Source organism: Belonocnema kinseyi, chromosome 6, assembly GCF_010883055.1.
Source record: "Belonocnema kinseyi isolate 2016_QV_RU_SX_M_011 chromosome 6, B_treatae_v1, whole genome shotgun sequence".
NCBI classification, from domain to species: domain Eukaryota; kingdom Metazoa; phylum Arthropoda; class Insecta; order Hymenoptera; family Cynipidae; genus Belonocnema; species Belonocnema kinseyi.
Window position 1 is genome coordinate 135,986,957 of NC_046662.1, and position 20,351 is coordinate 136,007,307.

Sequence of the window (20,351 nt, forward strand, 5' to 3'; positions counted from 1 at the left end):
AAAATAATATAAACATCTTCCGATTTTTTGCAAATTTTTCAATTTTCGACTTCGACGATTATATAACGTGATTCTTTCATTGCTGAATGCACAGGAATCTTTTCTATGTTGATTTGTGCACTTTTAACATTCTCATCAGAGAATGTATTAGACTTGCGTAAAATTTGACCCCCACTCCCCAGTTTTTGACAAATATCGACGTTTTGAGACCCCCTGAATCCGAACAGCAGGTTATTACGAATGTGTCTGTCTGTCTGTGAGCACGATGACTTGTGAAAAAATTATTGTATTAGATTACCTTTGGTACACTCTTTTAGTGTGCTAAACTAAAGGTGAAGTTCGTTAGCCAGTCATTTTGGATAAAAATTCAAAAAGTGAGCACATTTTGAATACTTTTAAGATCACTTTTTTCAAAAATAAAAAATTCTCTGTACGGATATTCATAGTATTCAAAAAGACGAACAATTTATCCTTATTACCAAAGATATAGCGTTTACAAAATTCCAAAAAACACAAGAAAATGAACATTTTAAGCCTGATAATGCACGATATGAAAAAAGTCAAGAAAAGAAAAATTTTACTTTTTGAATACCCTACAAGAGTATCATAACAACTTTTTGAATTTTCTTGAAAAATCGAAAATTCAAATTTTGACAGCCTAAAAAAGAATGCAAAACCAAAAATTTCACTTTTCGGCTAAACTATGCAAAATAAGGTAAAAGATGAGTATACAAAAACCGTGTATTTGAAAAAGATCTACAAATATGTTATGAATTGACTTTTTGATACGATGTGTAGTTTGTGTTTTAATCCTGAAAAACATCATTATAAGTCAACAAGAAATTTGTCTATCAAAAAACTATTCATCACTATCAAAAAATTATTCATGACAAATTAATTAATTTTCACATTCTTATCAGAGAAAGCATTAGATTTGTGTCAAATTTGACCCACCCAGTTTTTGTCAAATGTTTACGTTTTGAAACCCCATCTACCTGAAAAATATGCTTTTACGAATAGGTCTGTCTGTTGTATTGTATGTACGTATGTTTGGCTGTGCAAGATACTTTTGAAAAAATTAATCTATTAGATTGGCTTTTGGTACATTCTTTTCGAGTCATAAACTAACAATTAAGTTCGTTAGTCAGCCATTTTGAATAAAAATGTAAAAAGTGAACGCATTTTTAATATTTTTGAGACCTCTTTTTTTCAAATTTAAAAATTCTTGGAACGGATATTCATAGTATTTAAAAATACGAACAATTTATCCAAATGATTTTTTTCACAAAACCAAAAATTGCCAGGGTTACAGAATTTATAAAATTCCAAAAAACACGAAAATGAAAATTTGAAGCTAATGAACGCACGATATGGAAAAAAGTCAAGAGAAGAAAAATGTTTATTTTGAATGCCCTACAAGATTATCATAATAACAACTGCTTCAGTTTCGGTAGAAAATTCAATTAAAAATTTCTGGGTCACTGAGGTCATGGATATAATTTTAAACTTAAAAAACAGTCGAGCTGCTGTATAGACCGCATGTGTAACTTTTAAATCGTAAACATAAAATTTTAAATGTGCAAATTTAGTTTTTGGAAAAACGGCAGAAGTTGCAAACAAATGTTTAATTACCAAAGGTTTTCCTTTTAAGAAATGTGCATTTTTTAAACCAAACGATGGAACTACATTCGTTTTAATGCCAATACTAAAAGAACTTTAACAAAAGAGAATTCAAAATAACTAAATTACTGTTGTTCATGCCTCGTCCTTTAGTTTTAAAAAGTATGTGCATAGGTGTGGAGAATATACAAAAACCGAGCGCATAGTGCGAGGTAAATATATTATGGAGCGTGAAGCGCGAGATAAATATATTATCGAGCTCGAAGCGTGAGAACCAACAGTTCTCGAAAATGTAACGTAGGTTTCCCTTGCTGAATGTACAGGAACCTTTTCTATATTGATTTGGGCACTTTTTTGCATTTTTTCTCATTAAATAAGCAGTTCGAAACTATCAAAACAAGCAAACGAAACTTGATTTGTTTTGTGCTGTCATTGAAAACTGTTATGAACCATAACCTCTCAAACAAAACAAAATAATTTTCACCGCGAAACATACGAGATCGTCTCTAAATGAGTTAATTAAATTCTTGGTTCACACCACCGAAGCATTTAACAAATTGAATTTTCCTCTAACTGGGTTAAAAAAAATTTGTTTAACAATAAAGAACATTAAATACGGGAATTGAACTTTCATTTACAACTTGGTCCACCGTATCACTGAACCTATGTTAATTCATCATCCCAGCGAAATCGCGGTAAAATTTCAGCCACAACCACGCCTCACGACCGTGAGACAGGTATTTACAGTCTGGAACGGAATCAATACGATGATCCAGCAAAACTCTCGTGCACCCTGAGGTTAATAATGTCGATGTTGCTAAGAGATGGCGTTACTAATACGTTTGTTGGTATAGACGCATGGCGTCTATGGCGTTTCGAAGGTTCGACATACGTCAACAAATGTCAGTTTGTTCTGGATTGTCATTGTGCAAAGAACATATTTTTGAAAGCTTTGAGAATGTCGAATTACGTACCTGAAAAAGCCGATTTGCGGAGAAGTTTAATAATATTCTCTCATTTGAAGAAAACGGCTGCTGAAAGTTATTGATTACACAGCCACTCAAAAAGAAGTGTGCGGATCTGGTAACAAGACACACGTATTCCTATGGATTTTGGGGCGCTGAATTCAAATTCGGTCTCAAAAATTACACATCACGTCATGGTTGAGCTTTAACTTCAAAAAATGACGAAAAATCATGCACTGAGGCAAATAAATTTCAAAATAATGCCAGTGATGCAATTTTTCACTTCAAAAACATGTCGACAACTGTGAAGGATCAACCCTTGTCTGATATCAACTCATTTAACATAACTTTACCCAACAGAACCTGACCTCACCTAACCTGAATTACAGAAATTTATTGAACTACACGTAAAGCTCTGGAAACATATTTTCCCAGTAGCAAATGTGTGCTACATCGAATGGGTCAACTCGAGCCTAACCTAGAAATAAATCTAACCTAGCCTAACCTAACCTCACGAAACACAATTAAACTGATTGTGTTGTCCCGTTGTGTTTGCGGTACGTTTCATTCAGCTTCGGCTAACCTACATAGAGGTTTAACCTATCCTAACCTAACAAAACCTGACCTAACCGATTACGCTGGCAACCCTGTTCTTGCGTACTTTCATATTTTGACATTAATAGCAGTAAATGTCTGGAGTTTCGTAACCGCTTGTTGCTAGCATTATTCGCCTGTGTCTGTAACCAGGGCACCTCCACGTGGTGACGGTGGGGAACGGATCCACATTGGCTGAGCCCCTGGGTAAACGGCGTTCATGCCGTCATGGCAGACACAGGTAAAAAGTGTATTACGATGCAGGGAAAAACCCCAGTATCAGCGTCTGGTCAGGGTGGGAAAGCGGGCTCTCCGACGTCGTCATCATGCAACCGTAGCTCTTCATCAATGGATCACTTGGTTGTTGTAGAATCTCATGCTACAAGGAAAAAAACCGCGAGCATTCCTCAATCGCATGTCTGCAGGAATAGCTCAGATTCATTATGTTACATTTGCAGTAAATATGAAGTGAGGAGTTTGCGAAAATCAATCGACGAGGAAGTGAAAAGTCTTTACGAAAAGTGTTTTGACCGTAAATTGCTGCACCAAGAAACAAAATGGGTTCCTCACGTCATTTGAAATTCATGCAGACTTATGTAGTATCGTCTAAAAAATTCAAACAACGAAAAGTACCGCAAGTACTCTACACCAACCACATGGGAAAAACCCGTTATTGCGAAGGACTGCTACTTTTGCATGAATTCCGTCAAAGGGTTCAACGCCAAAAATAAAAATAACATTACGTAAATTAATGTGTGCACAGTCACAAGAGCAAATAAAATCAATAAAAATGCACGCCCGACTGATTTAAGCGCTTTAGAAGATGATAGAATGGAAGTTGAAAGTCAACGTCATGGAGACGGTAGTGAAACCAGTGATCGAACAGAAAATAGTTCTGATGATTTCGATGGAAATGACGAACAAGATGACGAATATGGCGTGCATAAAATGAAATTGAAGGTTCCAATATTAGTGTCGCATCTAGAACTGAATGATTTTATTAGAGATCTTGGATTACCGAAAGATGGCGCTGAATTTGCCGCTTCATTTCTAAAAAGAAGAAATCTTCTAGAGCCAAAAACAAAAGTTTCATTCTATCGCGACAGGGACAAAGAATTCAGAAAGTTTTTCGTTAAAGACGAAGAGACGTCTTTAGTGTACTGCACTGACGTTAATGGACTAATGAACAACTTGAAGAAAAATGTGTACAGAGACGATTAATGGCGACTTTTCATTGATTCTTCAAAACGCAGCATTAAGGCTGTTTTACTGCATAACACGAATACTTACGCTCATATCCCTATAGCTCACTCAACGGTCAACAAAGAAGAATATAACAATGTTAAAATGCTTCTTGAAAAATATAATTACACGAATCACAAATGGCAAATATGTGGTGATCTCAAAATCATAAAAATGATATTAGGCCAACAATCGGGTTTCACGAGAGAGCCATGCTTTATATGCCTGTGGAATAGCATAGATCGAGCCAAGCATTACAGCAAAAAACATTGGCCTTTAAGAGATTCATTCAAACCTGGCTCTCATAATATCATCAACCAAAGTCTCGATGATCCAGAAAAAATTTTACTTGAAGGAGTCTTTGATGAACCACAGATTCGAATATTGACAAGAAATACTAATTTCGTGAGCCACATGACGAAAATTGAAATGGACGCTTGGGAAAGTTTTAAAGCAGTAAACGCAAATTTCCTCGGTAACAAAAAAAGTCCAGAATATGAGAATATTGTTGCGAAAATGATAAGAAACTAAAAACAGTTATAGCAGACTGAAGTAGGTCTATAAATCAATTTAATTACGATAAAAAGCAAGATAAAATGCAAACACGAAAGATAGTATAAATATATCCCTTAAGATTAAGAAAAGCAGAGAAAAAATTTTTGAATAAGACTCTTATTCATTTGCATGTTTAAGTTACAGTTCTACATTTTAAATGATACAAACATTGTCAGGTTAATTGAAATGGGGTCAATTCTACTTGTAGTTCTAAGTTTCTTCAAATGAGTAATGTGCGTCTAAATTTTTAACCACCGGTAGTACAATGAAATGAATTTTATTGTGTTACAAAGGGAACACTTAAGTTAAGTTGTGTTGCGTTAAGCAAAATTTCGTTAGGTTCTGTTAAGTTAGATTCATTTGTAGGTTAAGATCGAGTTAACCTATTAAATATAGCACACATTTAAGACTGAAACCGTACGCTTACATAACTACACGTGTGGTTGAATTTCATTCGGCTAGGTTAGGTTAGGTTTTGTTAGGTTAGGATAGGTTAAACCTCTATGTAGGTTAAGCCGAAGCTGAATGAAACGGTACCGCAAACACAACGGGACAACAAAATGAGTTTAATTGTGTTACGTGAAGTTAAGTTAGGTTTTTTAAGGTTAGGATAGGTTTGACCTCTTTGCAGGTTAAGCCCAAGCCGATTCAAACGGTACCGCAAACACAACGGGACAACACAATCAGTTTAATTGTGTTTCGTGAGGTTAGGTTAGGCTAGGTTAGATTTATTTCTAGGTTAGGCTCGAGGTGACCCATTCGATGCAGTTGCTACTGGGAAAATATGCTTCCAGAGCTTTACGTGTAGTTCAATAAATTTCTGTTAATTCAGGTTAGGCGAGGTCAGGTTCTGTTGGATAAAGTTATGTTAAATAAGTTGATATCAGACAAGGGTTGATCCTTCACAGTTGTCGACATGTTTTTAAAGTGAAAATTTGCATCACTGGCATTATTTTGAAATTTATTTACATCAGTGCATGATTTTTCGTCATTTTTTGAGGTTATGGCCCAACCATGATGTGATGGGTGATTTTTGATACCGAATTTGAATTCAGCGCCCCAAAATCCATAGGAATACTTGTGTCTTGTTACCAGATCCGCACACTTTTTTTTGTGTGACTGTGTTATTGGTTGAAGCTTACGGGGAAAATGTTTTAACCCAAAAAACTTGTGAACGAATGGCAAATTGCATTGAATGTTGCCCAATCCACCATTTCCGAACTTCTACACGCATTAAGAATGGTCCGGAAGGTAGGGAAATGGGTTCCATATCAATTGAAAGACAGAGACATTGAAAGGCGAAAAACCATTTGTGAAATTCTGCTAGCCAGACACAAAAAAAAAATGTTTCTTGCATCGAATTGTGACAGGTGATGAAAAATGGATCTATTTTGACAACCCAAAGTGAAAAAAATCATGGGTAGTCCCAGGTCAGCCTTCAACGTCACAACCAGTGCGCAATATACATTGGAAAGAAGGCTTTGCTGTGTATTTGGTGGAACAATAGGGGAGCTGTGTATTAAGAATTGCTGAAACCTGGTTTAACGATTACTGACTAACGGTAACAACACCAATTAATTAAATTAAACAAAGAAATCAAGGAAAACCGAGCAGAATACCCGCAAAGATACAAGAAAGTAATTTTTCAACTTAACAATGCACGGCCTCATGTTGCGAAATCAGTTCAAAACTATTTGGAAAACATTAAATGGGACATCCTACTCCACCCGCCGTATTCACCGGACCATCCTTTTCTACAACTTTTCCCCATCTTTCTGGCAATGCATGGATTCCTTCCCAAAAGATCTGTTCATTTTTTGAGGCCAATCATTCATCAAAAAAGAGTCCAGGGACTCCGCTATGATAGCATCTCCGAATTCAGTTTTCAAATAGGTTATTTTTGTGGGAAAAAAGCCGGGAAAACCAAGAGGCTATTCACTGAGTTACGACGAATGAAGGAATACCGGGATTTCGTAGAGTGCGCGATCTTGACTCAAAGAGTGGAGCGGAACGAGTCAGAGCGCGTCAGAGTTAGCGAGAATGGAAAGAATACGGTAAGAGTGGAGAGAGTACGCCGAGAATACGAATGAATTCAGAGAATACGTGAAGATCGGAAAGAGTTCAGAATGAGTTGAAAGAATACTGAAAGAGTTTTTAAATGATTTTTCGGTCAATTCGGCAAAACCGGTAAACCGTACCTAATCGGCGAACAATGAAAAAGGTCGTGTGGCTAAGCAAGCGACCGACCGCTAAGCTTCCACAACGGTTGGAAGGATTTCTTATGATCTGTCGGATCTTCGAAGATTTGCCTTGATTTCGGAGAATAAGTTCTGAGTTACAAATGACTCCACTCATTTTCACTTAGTGAATAGCCTTTCAAGGAAAACTGTACCCGAGGACACGCAGCGATCCCAAGACGACCGCCTTCTGCATTTTTCCCGTAAGTGATTTTTCCTTTGCCCACTTCCTCCTGAATGCGGCTCTGTGGCACGCCCAGGTATGTATAAATCTTCAGCGCAAAGGTGTCGTATAGCGCTTCTATCTACGAGCTCAGGATCTTCAGGGATGCCATTAAGTTTTCCTCGCTTCAAATAAACCTTGGCGCATTTGTCTAACCCAAATTCAATTCCTATTTCCTTAGTGTATCGTTCGACAAGCCCTAGAGCTAGACGTAGTTGCTCTTTGTTTTTAGCATAGACCTAAAGATCGTCTATGTAAAATACATGAGTTACCTTGTAATTTCGATCTGCAGGTTTGCCGCAAAAGTACCCGTCGGAATAGGGAAGAGCTAGAGATAGTGCCAATAATGTTTCTGCTGAATGTAAGAAAGGGTTCTGCTGAATGGTTACAAAAATTAATAGGCATTTGCGGACAATTGTCCAGGGGTGGTCCCGAAAGAATTAAACCCCAAGCAGACCTTTGAAAACCGTGTCGAAACCTGAATGGCACCTTGGGGAGGTGTCTAGAACAGTGACTCTGGAATACCGGGTGACTTCTCAGAGTACGCAGCCTTATTCTTGCATGAGTCGCTCTACAAAGATGGACGAACACCTTTCTCTAGCTTCTCGTGGGAACAACAATGATAACACCAAAAATAGTTGCAGTAAGTGCGGTTCAAAGCAATAGAACGCGCAGGGCTTCCGATAATGGGTCAGCCAACAATGCCGACCACTCTAGAGCTGATGCTTTATGACCCGGAGAAATATCAACATCCAGCTTTCTTTCAAGCCTATAGATTTAGATGAAATAAATAACGAGCTTCGCGGACGTTTTTAGACAGAATCCAATCTCTGGACTATCAATTTCTGTTTGTATAATGCAGCGAGAGCTTAGGCCGATGCGAACCATTAAACAAAACCAACGGTTGATCATAAGACCAAAAGACAGCATATTGTTGAGAGAACGCGGATACTATCTGACGGTAAGAGAGGTCTAGAGCGGATAAACAGGTGGGTCAGAGAAAAGAAACAGTTTCTCTCGGACCCATCTCGACTTTTCCGAAACCCTCCAGTTACTGTCACTACCGAGGAGGTGAAAAAAGTATTACGAGGTATGAATAACTATTTCGCTCCCGGACCAGATGGTATCAAGACCTTCTGGTGGAAGAAGTTTCCTTCCGCCCATCAGCCTCTGGCCCATATTTTCACCTCATATTTAAAGTTAAAGGGCTTAAAGAAAGGCCTAGCAAGACGTCGGGAGAACTTGCTCATTGATGAAAGTTCCAAAGATGCAAAATCCTACCAACGTGACCTACCGATGGCCTGAATTGATTACCAGAAAGCTGACGATTCGACCTCCCATAGACTTTTCATTTGTCTTTTGGAAAGCTTAAAGGTTCATCCCTAAATCGTGAGGTGAATAAAGAGATTAATGCCGCTTGGGAAAACCAGATTTATTATCTCACTTGGAAAATCTGGTTTGACAACTAAAAAGGTCACCTTTCGGAGAGGTGTCCTTCAGGGCAACAAGATGAGCCCACTCATCTTTTGCCTCACATTATTGTCACTATCTCTTGCATTTCGCCATTCTGAAGGGTACTTTTGCGAAAAATAGACGAGACCTTCTGAAGGTGCCGTGCATAAATTACGTAAACTTTTTCCTTAATTTCCAACCACGTTTCCCCTTTGTAAGACACTTTAAGTGTATTTTATTAATTAACTAAACAGCTGTTCGAAAATGTTTCTTCACATACAACTGGTATTACTGTTTGCCCCTTGGCCTTAAGACACGTTGGATTTTCCCCACCTAACCTGAAATACCTAATCTCCAGAAATGTTTGAAAATTCCCATACTAGATCGCATTAATAAGCAGCTGTTTCCATATAAAAGTTATAAAACACTGTTTTACTTTGGATTTTTAGTTATTCGCAACCTTATTCGTTGTTGACCATGCACCCCTAATGTAAGACAAAATGCAAAAATCGTTGCCCCCCCTCCGCCGAATAAATTTACGTAATTTATGCATAAAAGGTCATATTAATCATAAAAGGTCATGGATGGTTCATAAATAGGTACATCGATTCGCCTCAAAAAAAGCCTAAAAATATAGAAGTAAACTATTGTATTGCCGTAAAAGTGGAAAAAATGCACTCATAAACGGCTTCTTGAGGAAAATTCAAACGCAAAAAAAAACAGTTTTAATTGGCAGAGCTCGCCCCAAGTCTTAAACAGGGTGGCCACGAGATTGAATTTTCCAATTTCCCTGACGGAAAAGTATTACAAATGCGAATAAGATTTCAATAATGTTCCAAGCAAAACAGTAAAACAAGCCATAAAAATGCGCTACACATGGAAGTATGGATTAATTAAGGTCAGACAACTCAACGGTGGCACTAACGAAAAACAAAATGTCATATAATGTTTCGGTACGTGTAGAGCGGGCTGAAACACTGTATTTACATCTCTAGGGTTGAAACTTTTTTTAGCTCTAGAGTAAACAAGCAGATAGGTAGCGTCTACACTACTATAGGTAGAGTCTCAACTCGAATTTTCAATAGATTTGCTATGAAAATCAATATGCATTACTAGGAATGTAACATACTATTTCATATACTCTATTAGTTTCCGAAAAACAGGACGGCGCTAGCCTGCCGTCAACTCCGGCCCCCTCTACAAAAATAATTAAATTTCAAAAAATAACGGTTAGATTTTTCTGCTATTTTTTTGCTTTACAATGTCAAATTACAAATAGCAACATGGTAATGCAATAGTAACATGGTATTTTTAAGCATAATGATTTCTCAGTCCTAATCGTTACAAAAATAAACGAGTAACGTATAAGCTAAAATTACAATATCTTTTATCAACATTATTTTCCAGTCTATGTCTATGTGAAGTTTTCTTTCCCAACTTACGTCCACATGGAATGAGATATCGTGTTAAAAATTTGGCACGATAAAAGACATGCAAGAATTTGTCTCTGGTCCTAAATAATTAGAATAGCGAAAAAAGTTTTTTTTTTAATCTCTAATTTGGAGAAATACCGACCGTGCTGTCGTCAAACCCTGCGAGCAATTTTCAATGTTGTCAATGGGCTAGTTATGAAGTTTATATTTATCAAAGTGGGACAAAACAACAAAAATCGTTCACGAACATTATGCACCAATAATAAAAAAACTAATGTTTGCACTTGAAATGCAAATAAACATATTTGGTCTGACATACGTATCAGTCTGGTATCATCTGTGTCAAAGCAGCACTAGCGTAGCGAGTAGACAACTTCGAACTTCTAGAAGTCTGTGTGTAAAACAGATTGCATGATTACCGTCAGAGAAAGTTAAAAGTCAAACTTCTGCTGTAAAACCTATATGTGTCTGTCGATAATCATTATCTGCATAAATAAACTTTTTTCTTCCTCCAACTCTTTGCAAGGCCACAAACGATCCTTTAATATTTAATAACATTTCCCGAAAAAATTTCTTTGTTATTTAAACTTTTATTTTTCAATATGGGTGAAAAAATATTGACCTGAGGGCTGACTTGATCAGCTGTTACACTCATCACATGGCCTTAAGGACATGTGATGCCCAGAAAATTATCGATTTTACCAGTTCGAGGTTCCCCGGCTTTTTTTCTAAAATAATAAATATTTTGTCTTCAAAATCTGGGGAATGTTATCGAACATGCTAATGAACGTCTCTGCACATTTTTTTGGGTTATTTCCGGAAAAACTTGATTTTGCTAAAAACGTGTGCGTGTATATCGAGGTTATGTGTGTTACAATTCTCCCGAGCGTTAGTCCCGAGCCGAAGAAAGGGGACTTACTCTAAAAATTCTAAATAGCGGTTTTTATACCTTTAGATAGTTTTTAAATTCCTCTTTTAATGAAACCATCGGAAAAAAATTCCGAGCGTTATTATTGCTAATAATCGAGTTGTTAGGTACACGAACAATCTGGCTTTCGCTCAAGAGATCGAAATCCCGTGAAATAACTCCCACCACTTACCACTACGTCTCCGCGTCTCATCTATACCCCGTCCATTAACCGCATGTACGACGCTGCTATATGCGTGAGAATGTAGTAGTAAGTTTAAAGGGAAAATTTCGTAGGCCTCTTTCCCTCTTAAGTCACCGTCTATCGGGTCCAATTCGATCGCTCCCCCTGAAAAATCGCACTTTTCAGAGTAAGCCCCCTTTCTTCGGCGCACGTCACATATTAACTAATGTCCTGAAACTAACCTTGTTTGTAGACTATCAAACAAGTTTATTTCATCAATAATTTCCAATTATCAGAAAGGCAGAGATGAAAAAAGACGTAACCTCAAAATAATGCACATGCATAAAACTTGTATTTAGCACAATCAATTTTTTTGTTACTATCCCTCAAAAAAGAGTTCGTGGAAGTCCATTATGATATTTTATAGCATTTCCGAATTCAATTTTTAAAAAATTTTATTTTTGTAGAAAAAAAAAAGCCTGGGGAACTGTACCCGATTGAGCAAACGACGAAGTATCACATGCCCTTAACGAGAAAAGTCCATTTTCATATTACGAACAATATAAATTTTCAGAACGATTGCAAATTTTTACAGAGCAGACTTTTTCTATAATAATTTTAAAACCCTAAAAAGAACTTAGGTGACTAGGGATACTGGGGATCTACATGTATGTTGTAAAATACATTTTGACTTTTATCTGTCTAATAACCTATGAGAACCACTTTGCCAAATCAAATTTTAAAAAATGCAACCCATTCTGTACATAATTACGACATAATACCAAATCGCCGAATTTGTACCTTTTTGAAATACAGGGTCATGGTGTTTCTGCTAATAAATATTCAAGATTCGAACTTGTGAAAAGTCAAGATTCATGTTCTAACTACCCCAGGAAACCACCCCTAACATGAAATATTGCTAAATTCAATGAGAAGACCTTTGAGAATGTTTTCGACTCTGAATCTATCGAAACTTAATTTCAAAATTAGCTTTCTGAAACCTCGAAATTTAAAACCTGTGAATTCTTGCGATCTCAAGGGATCTGAAAAGCGTCTTGAAATTCTAAAAATCAATGCTTCAATGCAATCAATGTTTTCATTATATTCCATCAAATCATTGATTTTTAACTTCCCAAGTGCAAGTTTAGAAATATTCAATCGCAAAAAAGTCACCGATTTCGAATTCCATACTTATAAATATCTAATATGAGAATTTAAAACAAAATTCATTTGTAGCTTTTTATTCACATTGAGTATCCCGTCTAACAATGAACTCCTGCCGAGGAACACCAACCCATCTCAGGAAAAACGTAGAGTTGACGAGCAAAGCGCGGCAGGCGAAAAAAATTTCGTGGGTCAAACCTGGCCTTACCTGGAAAGTAGACAAAAAGTTTGCCGACCACTGCTCTAAGGCAGGCCTGTCCAGAGAGGAGAGTTCGACTCAATCATCACATGCTTGAGTTCTAACACCAGTCTCTATACTCAACTTTAACAAGTTTATTGAGAATTTCAAGGCCTCTTTTATTGAACTATATAATTCCCCTATAATACGAAATAAAAGAGGCAATTACATTATCTACAATATTATATATTACTGTATTGAAATAAATTCACATTCAATTAATCAAGTTTTATCAATCTTGAAGGGAAATGATTTCAACACTTTTTTAGTATTAGCTTACACTTTACAAAGAAATTGTCTAAATTATTTGAAATCAGGATCTTGCAACACACCTATTTAAAGTCTCTCAACACACCTAATTAAAGCCTATTTTATTTTGCTTATACATTTACTTTATTTATTATTGTAAAGTAAAATTTAATAATATATTTTCTATTCATATTTTAAATTTTTGCAATTTTGATAAAATCATATTCCTGTCGTAAAAAGATATAATTTTTCCAGCTCAGGATATCAGTTAACATTTCTCTTTCGTTCGAGTTGCATTTTACAGCATTAAAATAAAAATATTGCATTTCAAAATAGTCGCCCTAAAGCACCTACTTCAAAACTTATCTGCGGTGAGTGGTAGTTAGTGGTGGAGTTAAAGTACCAAATTGCTTTTCGTACACTTATGACGATTCTCAAAGCTCAAACATGTGGTGTTTGAGTCGTACTCCCGTCTCTGAACAGGCCTGCTCTAAGGTATGAAATTCATCAAGCATCCTTCCAAAAATACCCTAGTCGTGCAATTGGTCTGAATTTGATTGGTGGTAGACTATGTCGATTTTTGGACACTTTACCTTAGTGAGACCCATACTAGTTCGACCTTATCCAGGTAGATCGGTTACATGATTTTTTTATCGACTGAATGCTGTAAGGAATCAAGTTATAGTATCTCCAGAAAACTACCCTTTTCGTGAAATTCGCCTGAATTTGGTGGTAGACTATGTACATTTCTGAACACCTGCATTATTGAAACCCATACATGTTCAACCTTATCCAGGTAGATCGGTTACTTGATTTTTTGATAGACTCAATGCTGTATATGACCAAGTTTTATTAACCCCAAAAAACGGCCCTTAACGTAAAGTTATTCTTAATTTGCTTGGTATTACGTGACAATTATGTGCAGAATGGGATGCATTTTTTTGTAAATGTGATTTAGGCAAATGGTTCTCATAGGTTATTAGAAATATAAAATTCAAAATGTATTTTACAACAAACATGTAGATCCCCAGTATCCCTAGTCATACGAGTGCTTTTAGGGTTTTGAAATTATTTTAGAAAAAGTCTTCTCTCAAAAACTTTGCAATCGTTTTGAAAAATTAGATCGTTCGTTATATAAAAATAGATTTCTTTCATTAAGAATTGTTGTGCTGGAAGTTGTTTAAAGGCATTAAAAAATGACTCGAAAAAGGTAAGTGATATTTTTTGAATATACACACATAGACGGCACACAAATCAAGAGCACAACAATCCCAACAGTTAATGTATACAATGTTTGGCATCAGAGTGCAGCTTTTGAATTCGGATACAAATACGGGGGTTGTTTTTGTAACGACTAGGGTTGAAGAATAATTTTGCTCCTCAGTTATGCTTTAAAAATACCGTGTTAATATTTAATAAGTATTTCCCATCTAGATAGTTTCTTTTTTTTAATACGTTTTTGCAGCACAGGCGGTAATTTTTTAAAATAAGGGTTAATTTTACAAAAGCGATCCATTGAACATTGTAAAGCAAAAAGATAGCAAAAATATCTAACCTGGTCAGTTTTTTTTTTTAATTTAATAATTTTTATAGAGGTCGCCGCTGAGTTGAAGGCAATCTAGTTCCGTCCTGTTTTTTTGCGAAAATACAACTAAGAAATTTGTGTGTAAAAAATAACAAAAAAAAAATGCATTATATGATAATTGACTATTCGTTAGTGGCGCCGCTTAGTTGTCTGGCCTGATTAATTGAGTAAATAGCATGTATCCAAAAAACCAATAAATAACTAGAAATAAAAATATTGATATTCATATTAGGAAGAGCTTCCAAAATAATATAAAAACCATATCAATTTCTATTTTCCCTGACAGCTACTTCATTTCCCTGGCAAACTTTTTGCCCCTGGAATTTCCCGGACTTCCCTGACATGTGGCTACATTTTAAAAGAACTAAACATCGATTGGAGCTACAGTTCGTCCTACATTCGAAAATACAGCTCTTTTATTTCTCTAGTACCCTCGTGTGCCCTTTCCCAATCAGATGTGCCAATTTCTGGAGATAAATCGTCCAGGAAACATCCCTTCAAGTGAATCACGTCAAATAAAGCATCACAATGCTCTTCCCGATCAGTACCGGCGAGGCAAAATAAGATACCACGTACAAGATTCTGTATTTGAGCGGCGTACTGGGATACAGTTTCGTCATGAAGAATCGCGATTCTCACTCATTCCGGAGGGTAGTATTTAAAATCGCGACCGTTAAATAAATTATCTTTATAATGTTTTAGGAGGCCCTTAATATAGTTGAAGGTTGCGATAACTCTACGCACGAAAAGATTCTTATGACACTCCTTTGAAATGAGACTTTCCCCATTTTCGACGTCGAATGCCAAAGTTCGCAAGCTTCTGTAGCAGCAAGTCTGTTTATGTATCATCAAAGCTCGTTATCCAGGAGTTCTGAATTTGATGGACACATACCTTTAAAAAATGTGTAAAATAGGGTCCAAGCTTAAGGGTTTCAATCGCTATTCGAAATTGCATAATTGCATTTTGTCAGTTCGTTTTTTAAACAAAAGCACCAGCCTGGCCTATAGTTACCTCAGCCCGGCCAGGCCCGTTACCTTCATTTTTGCGTACATATGGAATGGGCTGGGCCCAGATGGGCTTTGGTTTACAGTTTCTTGTTTCATAAACGAGCTGTCAAAGAAATCCCGGTCCAGGACCCCTGAACTGGACATTTCTGAGTTCACTCGGCCCTTGCAGGACTCTGTATTAAAAATCGAGAAAATCCATGTAAAAAATGTCACTCCCGTTCCAGCGGCTACCATAAGTATATGGCATAGTACGTAAATGAACAATAGTATCGTATTGGACGTTGATATTGCTCCTCAGGTATCCGCTTAATCTGTAAAACATGTTTCTTAGAACCGAGTGATCGCCAGAGTACACATAATAATGAAATAGGTACATAGTACATAGAATGCACAATGTACATACATATTCTTTTAATCTGAGGAAGGCAGGAACCCAGAATTTTCACGACTCTCTCGCAGTGCTGGGTGGTGTGGGACATGGCCAGAAAAGTTCGGACGTAATTTGTTTAGCAGAAGTAAGCTGATAAAAAAACTAAACAACATAAAATGTGGTAGAAATAATAATAATAAAAGAACAAGAAAAGAAGTCAAACCGGGTAACTCTCATGTACAAGTTAGGTCATGTTGATCGCGAACCAAATGCCTGAAAATGAATAATACTTGAAAAAGTATGCTTAAAAAAATAAAATGCAAAAGCCAAAATAAAAAATAAAATAAAAAAGTGTCGTGCTTCAACCGTCAATAACAGATGTAAAGTTAAGTGTGGAGGGTCGCATTACTCAGATTAATGAAAAAAATCAAGTTTGAAAGTGAGATAAAGTGAAAATAATGCCTTCACGATGCAGATCGAGATTAGTTGGTTGGATAGGAGGATCTCTACGAGAGAAGAGATTATTTGAGTTGCACGGTTCGAAGGTCGAGGACTGTGATCAGATGTCGAGGGGACTTGGTCTTAAGGTCTTGTGAGGTGTTAACTGTAAATGGACAAGCAGGCAGTTAAAATAGACAGAAAGACGAAAGGCACATAGGTGAGTAATGCAGTCATCTGGTTGAATAACCGCATAAACCGCATATTAGGACTATATCGACAGGCAGAGATAGGGGGGGGGGGGCAAGGCAGCTAATGAGGATAGGAGAAAGAAAGTGATTTAGAGATAACGTAAAGAAAGAAGAGAAATAAATTAGGTTAGCAAAATTATATAATGGCACCGTATGGTATTGTAATTAGAGACAAAGTATTAGACATTAAGTAGTGGTGTTGGTATTACCGTTCGGGTCCGGGGCAATCGGGTACAGTGATTGAGGCTTTGTACTGTCGGGCCGTGGTGGTGGTTGGTTCATTGGTGGTGGTTGGTAGTTGTTGTCGATTGTTGGAGGGTGGTCCATAATCCGATCAAGTTGGGGTCCGTCGTTCCGAGCAGGGCAACGCCAGGATTACGCCAGGACAACCAGGGGGGCAACGCCGGGGCAGGGGCGGGAGCAGGGCACAAACCATCAACCAAATTAGACCACGTCTCTTATCTCTCAATTAACTGATTAAACACCTTTACCCACTACCAACCCTTCTTCAAAACTCCTTAACCCACCCTTTTTCATTATTGAAAAAATGATCAGTATAATTTAGCAAGCGAGACATTTTTAAATCTTCATACACTTAATTCCATATTATAACAGAAACCTCCAATAGAAACTACTTTATTCAGAAACAATATTTATGAATTTAAAAATGTATGATTACAATTTAAACAAAAAACTTAACAACTGAATTTTAACCAAAAAACTACAATTGATTATTTACGAAATCACATAAAACATTAAACTAAAAATCTCGCTCGCCACCCAAACAACTGAAAATCCTAGTGACAAAAAATAAACAGAACTCACTTAAAAATAATAGTTCGGCGAAGCTTTTCGAAGTTAATTCGTTCATTCTTAATTCAATTAAAAATTAAAGCAACCATCTAGAAACAAATTAACTGAGGAAAACTTCGCTTTCTCTCTCAATGCAATATTATATCTAAATAAATCTGATGTCAAGTGTTAAACATAAGGCTTTATCAAATCTATTTCGCAAGATTCGAGTTCCTGAAATGTATTTGTTTCTACATTTTCATAATTAAGATTAAAATAAAACTAACCTTCTACCTTTGACGCATAAGTGACTTCGCACGTACCGTAAATGTTTGTCAAATTATTTATAAATCAATTATAAACATCAGAGAAGCAACTGTTTTTTTACATTGAAACTTGACGAATACAAAAAATGTACACCGGAGTAATAAGCTGACAAGCATTTACATCGACGCATCGCAGATAGCCGAGTACTCGAAATACATAAGAATACATGAACAGTTTTTTTTTTAACCTGAAACAAATTTGCAGAATACGTTTTCGAATCTTTGGGGAAAAAATCAATATTCTTTGTAGTTTTATTTGAGCGTTTAAGAACCAAATTCAATAATTATATACACCTGAACTCAAGAATTCAAGAGAATTCGTAACGAATTCACAAACAAGTGCACCCCAGAATACAGTACTGGTTATCTGCTTGATTTTATTGAAATTGAACTAATTTTGTTTACGTTTCGGAGCGTGAGCTTTGGAAAAAGTATAGTATATTATGAATCTAGGAAGTCAAAAAGGCGTTTTTCATCTAGCGCGACGTTTGCACAATGAGTTTTAGGACAAAATGGCGTCCTGAGACCGAAGTGGTGCTCCCTCACGTGGTACGTACGATATTTTCTACGTTATTTTTAATGCATGTGTTAAAGAACATTTTTTTAAAACTTTCGATCCCTTTTGAATTTCCCGTTATTTAAACAAGTCAAGAAATGTCAATGTTGGGGTACAGTCACCTACCACTTATCACGAAAGTCTGAGACTGAGATTCGCGTTAGATAAGGTCCCGCACCACATAAAAAATCTATCTCCCCTCGCTCTTTATCTCATATCTGATTGGTTGAGGAAATCGAATCTGTTCAAAAAAGTTAAAGTGAAATATTTGACACATGAAAATTATGCATATTTAATAGAGAAATACGAAAGTATTGGTAGATTTGAGGGATAATAATACTTCACTTTATACGCGATACACTCCCAGAAGAAGGACCTAACTCTGCAAAGCTAAACTTTGCCGGCCAAAACTGCAGCCAAACTTTTCCAATTACATAATTATGGAAGTTAATTTAGCAGACAAACGAATTTTTATAACGCCACATAAAACCGAAACTTATAAACTGTGCAATAACATCAAAACCTGAAAATAGATTTTTTCAGAATTAGGTCCCTTTTCTCTGAGCACGTCGCATATATTTTTCAAATTAATGTTTATATGTGCAGATTATTATTGTTTATAAATCATCTCAAATTATAGATGAAACCAAGACGAATTCAGAGGCCTATATTTGAAAGCACTAATTTCTATTAATTTTAAATGTATTCTCTATTAAAGATTTACCCAAAAATCTCGGTTTTTTGATAATTAGGAAAAAAAATATCCAGGTGGATCGTAATTTTCTGAAAGTTGATGATCTTTTGAACCGCCCTCCCTAATTAGGACCCTCAAAAAATATAATTAAATTGGTTCGGATTGATGAACATCTTTAACTTGCACCTTAACAAAATGTTCTTAAAGAAAATCTTATTTCTATAGATTAAATATTTTCGTGCATGTCAATTTTCTTTCTTTTATAAGTCTTAAACGTCTCCAAATTTGTAAGCTCTTTAAGTAACGATATCTTGGTGATAACTTACGTTTAATAGACCCCTGTTAAAAAAAAAATTAATCTACGTGCATCACCAAAATTTTTATAAGTCTGGCAATTATAGTAGACCAGTCAAAGCAGGGCTTCCATTCCGTATTAATTCTAAATTAGCTGTATTTTTGTATATAACTTCTAGACGGTATGGTCTAAGAACAAACGAATTTCAGTAAATTTCAGCCTTGTGTTATTTTTATGATTATTCCAAATAGTGGCAACAATCATATTTTTGATGTTTTCATTGATTTTCATGAAAACGGTCGAGAACTGGATTTTCGCGGATAAATTAAGTTTCAGGTCGCAGTTGAGTGTTATGATCGTGTAAACATTAAAATAAAATTAACGAATTTTTACGAGATAAAATATTTTTTTGACATAAAAAATAATTCTAAAATACTTGATAATGTTCAGTGACATCTTTACTGTTTTATTTAAAGATGTCGGATTTAATTTACCCAATAATTAAATTTGTTTGAAAAAATTTTTCATTGGCATCATGGTCTTATGAAAATACTTAATTATAAAACGTGCACTTCTTAAAAAGGTTTAATTGGCTCTGTGTGGTGTGGTCATCACGTTCCGTTGGTTATGGATGAGCTGGCTGATCGCGAGGAATAAATCACTTCGTAATCCTACAAACACGAAGAAAACTGAAAAACGACGAAGACAGAGAGAAAGAGCGCGGCACGACACACAAATACTAAGTTTATGCATGAAAACATTTTATTACCAAATATTGAAGACCAAAGTTTAATTTTAATTATATATATATATATATATAATTAAAAATATGTCATAAGGACAACCGCAGGATTTCGCCGGGAGCGGGTTATAATCTGAAAAACTGCACCCGCTTCCAGCGAAATCGCGGTAAAATTTCAGCCATAACCACGTCTCACAACCGTGAGATAGGTGGTTACAGTCTGTAAAGGAA

At 36.1% G+C, this 20,351-nt stretch overlaps 1 protein-coding gene and 1 long non-coding RNA gene across 8 annotated transcripts in view; one reads left to right on the forward strand and one right to left on the reverse strand.

The window, feature by feature from the left end:
• LOC117175240 (heterogeneous nuclear ribonucleoprotein K) overlaps positions 1 to 20,351 on the reverse strand; it is a 374,225-nt gene that overhangs the window by 185,772 nt on the left and 168,102 nt on the right. For all 7 annotated transcript variants that reach the window (XM_033364916.1, XM_033364913.1, XM_033364918.1 and 4 more), the window contains one exon: positions 16,925 to 16,968. In XM_033364916.1, coding sequence (XP_033220807.1) covers positions 16,925 to 16,968 — 44 coding nt within the window. The remainder of the gene's footprint in view (positions 1 to 16,924; positions 16,969 to 20,351) is intronic.
• Positions 1 to 20,351, forward strand: part of LOC117175243 — a 225,958-nt gene that overhangs the window by 1,345 nt on the left and 204,262 nt on the right. The window lies entirely within an intron of this gene.